The sequence below is a fragment of the Talpa occidentalis genome, unplaced genomic scaffold (assembly GCF_014898055.3).
Source record: "Talpa occidentalis isolate TD23 unplaced genomic scaffold, MPIMG_talOcc4v2.1 talOcc4.7, whole genome shotgun sequence".
In the NCBI taxonomy this organism is placed as follows: Eukaryota; Metazoa; Chordata; class Mammalia; order Eulipotyphla; family Talpidae; genus Talpa; species Talpa occidentalis.
Window position 1 is genome coordinate 106,906,713 of NW_023605083.1, and position 6,525 is coordinate 106,913,237.

General features: G+C 41.8%; 1 protein-coding gene across 2 annotated transcripts in view; it reads right to left on the reverse strand.

Moving 5' to 3' along the window:
• Positions 1-2,788: 2,788 nt before the first annotated feature.
• Positions 2,789-6,525, reverse strand: part of PIGW (phosphatidylinositol glycan anchor biosynthesis class W) — a 31,146-nt gene continuing 27,409 nt past the window's right edge. The window contains exons 1-2 of one of the 2 annotated variants that reach the window (XM_037494425.2): positions 5,637-5,922; positions 2,789-4,896 (exon numbers count right to left, since the gene is read on the reverse strand). In XM_037494425.2, the coding sequence (XP_037350322.1) occupies positions 3,379-4,887 (1,509 nt within the window). In that variant the 5' untranslated portion in view covers positions 4,888-4,896; positions 5,637-5,922 and the 3' untranslated portion in view covers positions 2,789-3,378. Of the gene's footprint in view, positions 4,897-5,636; positions 5,923-6,525 lie in introns of those variants that run through there. The other variant, XM_037494426.2, reaches the window with a different exon arrangement.

Consider the following 6,525-nt stretch of genomic DNA (forward strand, 5'->3'; position numbering starts at 1 on the left):
ATATATAGATTCCTACAGAATGTGTTTCTATAGGACATATTGGACATTGATGCTCAGTAAAAATAGAATTGTCATCTTCTAAACACAAAGCTATTAACACATGTTGGTAGATATCCCCAGTTTATAATTGTATAAAATTTAAGTCATGGGAGTGAGTTATTTTTCAGAAGTTCATAGATAGGATAAGGTCCTAGATCAGATTGTATTCTTTCTTCTCTTTTCCCTTCCTTTCTCTGTCCTCAAAAATTGATAGTTAAGGGGCCTCCCTGGTGGCGCAAGGGGTTAAGACGCAACCTATGAAGCTGTCTCCAGCCACTGCAGCACAAGTTCGATCCACAGCCAGGGAGCAACCCACATGGCACAGGAGAACTCTCCTGACTTGCCAGCTGCTCCCCTCAGCAGTGTACTTCAGTCAATCTGCCTGTTCTGTTCCCCATGCTGTCTCTGGTGAATCCTCTCATCACCCCCCCCCACTTCTGGCCTGTACCCCCGTTCTTGTATGCCAAATAAATCAATCTTTGAAAAAAAAATTGAGTTAAAAATTAGAAATTAGAACACCTGTTGTTTTCATTGTAATAATCATGTTTTATGGGGTAATAAAATCAATGGCAGAATGTTATTTAAATGACCATGTACAACAGTTGTCCAAATACGAACATCTGTAAGTTGGGCTTTCTTTTTCATGAGCTGAGAATGGGAAATTCTGTTGTATCTTTAAAAAATAGAGATCCATTTTCCCCAAGTAGATTTTTGAAAAGGGATAGTATTGTCCTCGAGTTATAGTATAAGCCCCGTAAAGGCTGAGACTTTTTTTTTTTCCTGTCATAGTCCCAGAACATGTATCTGCTATATTGGAGATCTTTGTTGAATGATCTCTTCTTCTGTAAACTAGAATCAAGTCAGAAGTCTTTTTTTTTTTTTAAGTAACTCCTGTGTTTATGAATGCTCTTTTATTAGCTTTCTCTTAATGAGTTTCATAATTGGATATGGAAAAACACACAGTACACTTTGTTCTTTTAAGTTATTCAAAGAGGGGAGGAGAGCACAATGGGCTGGTGGAAGATACTAGGTGCTTTGGTGGTGGGAGTGCTACGTGACTACACCTGAGGGGAGAAATCCTGTACTGTCAAAATACTAACAAGAGGGCCTCCCTGGTGGCACAAGGGTTAAGATGCAACCTATGAAGCAATCCACAGCCACTGCAGCAAGAGTTTGATTCCTTGCTGGCCAGGGAGCAACCCACACAGCTCAGCAGACCTCTCCGTCTCCCCCACTGCTCCCCTCAGCAGTGTTATTTCGTCAGTCTGTTCCCCACTCTGTGTCTTGTGAATCTTCTCACTTCCCACGCCTCTGGCCTATACCCCAGCTCTTGTATGCATAAATAAATAAAGTTAAAAAAAATACTAACAAGAATGTAGAACAATGGTACTTCAGTAAAAATAAGTTATGGTTCAACATCTTTAGTTGTGAGACATAAACTGATATTTAAGATATAGAAAAGGATGAAGTAAATTATTGACAAGCAGCAGCAGACCAGTTAGACTTCATGCTCATTAAGTCATCAAATAACCTACTTCAAATTACTGTTTTTTCAAACAAGAGAACAACATAGTTAGAGCCTATAAGCCATCCTCTGAACCCTTTGAACAGATAAAGTTGTGGGAATTTAGCACTGAGACATAGCAGGAAAACCAATCACCTGTCCTAGTCATGCTTAGTTTACATACTATAATCGTATTGTTTAAATTTCAGAAGTTTTTTTGAAGATAAAAGTAATCTAAGTTTTGTTTTATAAGCTATATAACTCTTCAATACTAATTTCTTTGGGGGGGTTTCCTTTAAGTAATAAAACTCCAAAAATAGCAAACAAAATGCCACATAAAAAATTAACCATCATCAATATAACAAGTTTAAGTTTAAACTAGTTGCATAGTAATCTCTAACTAATTATGGAATATAAATTTTGAACTAATTTAGAGGCAACTAATTAACACTAACAGCAAATTTACCATTTAATGTCTGGAGGCGCTCTCTACACTACCCAAATAATCCAAATTACTTGCCTAATACAAAATTTACTTGAATATCTGAGCCCTATTTCTGCAATAATCCAATTTCCACTTGAAAACAGAACAGAATAAAGGCAAATTTAAATTTTCTTCACCCAATTTAAATAATTTACAGGGAACTTTAAAATTGAAAACTAAAAATTTTGTGTTTTTTAAATCTTAGATTTTGAACAGTGGATTCAAAGGTCTGCATAGTTTTTAAATTACTTAAGCTCTCAGTAAGGTATTAAACTTTTCAGATAGACATAGTTTTATTAAACTAAGTGTTGTTCTTACTGGTTCTTTCCCCTGAACATGGGATATGAGGCTTGCCTTCCTCTCCAGCTCATTACCCTTTTTTTTTTTTTTGCTTCTGAGCCCTTGCTGCCTTTCAGTTCCAAGATATGCTAGGTTCCATCCCAATTTAGGACCTTTCCTCAGGGAGTCATTCCTCCCTGAAATTCTCTCTGCTATTTGTTTCCTCCCTCACCAGGACCAGTCTCCCACTCCCAATGCAAACTTATATCATCCATTACCTTTAGCTCTAAAAGACAAACAAAACCACCTATGAGGAAAACTGACTACACCAGGTCAGTTCTTGACACTATTGGCAACCTGACTTCATGATTTAAAACAGTTTATAATTGTTATTTTATGCCTGTTTCTCCCCCCTCTAGATTGCAAGCTCCAAGATATCAGGAAATTTTGCTTATCATCCGTAGCACAGAGTAGCTGCCGCCACAACCCCCTCCCCACCACCAGCAAAAAACTTATCCCCAAAACAAACCTATTGTCTCATGACTTTTAGGCATGTAAAGACATCACAACATTCAGTCTATCCTTTGGAACGTTTCACTATTTTCTGATTTTTAAAGTATTCAACTTTATAAACATCTGGTTTCTTAAACTTTTTTAAGTATAGAGATTAAAATTGAGCAGTAAAGAATGTTGACAATTCCACAACTAACACAGATATTTAATGTAAACTTTATAATAGTAATACAAATGATAAAAAATATAGAACGGTATAAAGTGATTTAAGATGGGAAGTTAACTATCCTTTCAGTGTCACAACTATAACCAGTTTCTTTAAAATACCGAAATTTAATAAATATTCTAACAAGTTGCAAGGGTTTGTTTCTTCTGTATTGTTTTATATAAATGTTAAATACATTCATATATTAAGCATCACCACTGTTATAAAAGATTAAAAACTCAATTTTGTAATTTAGTTAACACTGTTCTTCCAGCAGCACATCTTATTTACATTTAATATTTATCCTTCCTCAATAAAATAGTATTGCTCACAGATCCATCCTATTCCTAGTGGTTACCAAAATTTTATTGTCTTATCTTGCAAGTGTAACACATATATAATTAAACAGTTGGTAAGCATATAGAGGTTGAGCACAAATAAGGCCCACCAGGTACTGCTCTGTAATGTATCTGCCAAGAGGTTGATCAGGCCAGTGGCTATATTTGATAGTAAGAAAAAAATAAGCTGGTTTCTGTTAATAGCTGTGATTAAACAAAAACTGGGTTCCTTTCTTTTAACTTCAGAAACTAATGATTCTGAACGCTTCTTATTTATTACAGGTGACTGGATAAGATCCCAAGAACATGGGACTACAGCTCCTTTTATTAGAAATTTGGCAAAACTCAAAATTATATCACCCAATAATAAACTACTAAGAAGGATCAGGCTAGAAGCAACTATCCAAATACAAAAGGCTAAATTGGCCATTCTTCGAGATGCCACTTCTATATTTACCTGAACTATGTAAAGAGATATGAAGAGACTAATAGCTGCCAGTAGAATATGAGATGCTACTTCTATCCAGTCTTTGACCTGTGATCTTTTTTTAAGCACATATAACCCTGTTTGCACGCCAGCCATATGTACTGCCACATACCCCACGGTAGAAATTATTCCTTCTCGGTTAGCATTTAACAAACCAACCCTTGTGCCACTGCCATCAGTGCCATATAAAAGTAATCTTTTCAGTGGAGTGAAATCAAGGGCTAACTGGTATAATACACTAATGCCAATGGCCACAACCCAGGATTTATTTAGGGGAAAAATAATTAAAAGCAGTGATGTTACCAATTTCACAACTATTAGGGTAAAGAAAAAATTCCAATGAACTCCATACTCAGTTAAATGCTCCTGATAGTCTATGGATTTTATAATCACTGATCGCCCTATTCCTAGGAAGATTAATGGCCAAACAGAGTACAATGACTTTATAAAATAATTAAATGTGATCCCTTCCGTATATTTTCTCCTAATCTCTGGACAAACCATTGCAGTTCCAAAAACAAAGCCACCTACTCCAAAATCCATTGCTCCTGTTCCATAGAGCTCAGTTTTGGCAAATCTTCTGGGAAAAATTGGGAAGTCCACAGCCAAAATGGCAATAGCAGTGAATGCACTGTTAATTACACGGAAACAGGAAATGGCTGGAATGTATTCTGATTCTAGACTGATTTTCGAGAAATTCTCAAGGATCTTCTGGATAGGCATTCTGGCACAGCAAGTCTTCCTGCAATATATATGATAGAGCAGCCCTGCCCCAAAGATAATTAGGGCAAGGTACTCAAGAAGGACAAATGAAGACAAAATGGTCAAAGTAGCCACCATAGGAACTATCAGGACAACAAAGTCAACAAAGAATCGAGTTCTCCAGGTATGTGAAAAACATAAGTGCTGTGAAAGAATGATCAGGAGCCCTCTGATGAGGATACACAGTGCAGGCAAACACAAGCCCTGGGTGATTTCCAGTACACTGGTTCCATTGAGGTTACTGACAAAAGCTTCCTTCATCTGCTTTTGAGACATTTTTTGTTCCTGTGAAAACAAGAGCAAAGGAATGCATTTATGGAAAGCAACATTCTGTGAAATTAACATATATATTAACCTGACTTGATTTTACTCTAGTCTCTGACGTTTCAGAGCAGAACTTCAGGCCTTACTGACTTCAAATCAAAGCAGAACCTAGGACTTTTGATTCCCCTTCCATGGATTATGGGAAGGAGCCTAATACTAACACATTAGGTTAAGAATGTCATACTGGGGAGGAGGTGGGAGAGGGATCACAGGGAGGGAGGGAGGAGCACAGGGGATTGTGGTGATGATGAATGGGTGTTTTTGGAGAAGGAAATTCTATGGGGTCTCAATCTGAGGGGGTGGAGGGAAGCAAATATTGTCTAAAAATTTTTTTTAAATGATAAATGTTAAAATAAAAAAAAGTCATACTAATATGAAATTGTTTAAAAATCTGAGCTATTCTTAGCATACTGCAGACTTGAAAAAATGAAGCTGGAATATAAACTTTGCGACTGGACTCATAAGTCACACAGAAATTCCATTAGATGTTATGATGATTATGTAACGAAAATCGAATACACCTAATTTAGGACTAAGTCAAATGCAAGAGGGGCGGGAAGAGGGACGGGGGAAGAGAAGGCATTTAAGTAGACTTTGGATTTGGGGACCTTGCTTTCTGTTCAGATCCACTCTCAACCTATTGTCTCTGGAACAAAATGTCAGCCCTCCAGGGATGTCTTGAGCCCCAAGCTGCTCCTTACCTTATGTACAGTGTCACTCTTTCAGGTTAGGGTAGGTAGGATGGATGCTGATCATGGAAAGGGGCGCGATAGCACATGAAGGGCACACTTGTTGGCCAGACAAGAACCATACGGAATAAAAGCACGCCGGGCATGCTTGCGCCCAGCAAGAATACCTCAAACCAATCCGAACCGGCAGGCCTTTAAAAACGAGTCCTTTCCCTAACAGACGCGTCCTCGCTGCTCCGGACGATCCCGGCGGGGCGGGACGAGGCCGCACAGCAGGTCCCACAGCAGACACGGCGCGGCGCCGGCGCAACCCACTTCCGCCCCCCGCACGGCGCTTCCGGGGCGGCCGCGGGCCTGTCACACCCGCCGGCGCGGCGCGTCGGCCTCCGCCGTGGGCTTGCCCAGCCCGGGTCTTCTCGGGCCGCGGCCATGGCGCCGCCCCCGGAGCCCGGGGCGGAAGAGGCGCTCCAGTGCCCCCCACACCCCTCGGCGAGGCCCTGTCACTCTGGCGGGGCCCGAGGGCCGCGCAGGGGTCGGCCGCGGCTTCTCCTGACAGACTCCCCGGGGGCCTTGGGGACCCAGGGAACCCCGATCAGGGCCCGGGGTCCCGGGAACCAGGGAGGCCGCTGTGTCAACCCCGTCTCCCCCCACGCCCTCAAAACGTGTTCCCCCAGGTGGGGCCCCTCACTGCGGGTCCCGGCCTCCCCGGCGGCCACGTGCGCCCCGCGCCGCGGGTGCGCGCCCCGCCCCGGGGGAGGAGCCGGTCCGCTCCCGGCCACTTGACCGGAGCGCCTGCCCGCCGGCTGCGAACCGGCGGTGCCGGCTTTCTCTCCTCCCCGGCTCGCTCCCGCCCCTTTCTCGTTTCTTTCCTCCCGGGCTCTTCCCGCCCGCCCGCCCGCCC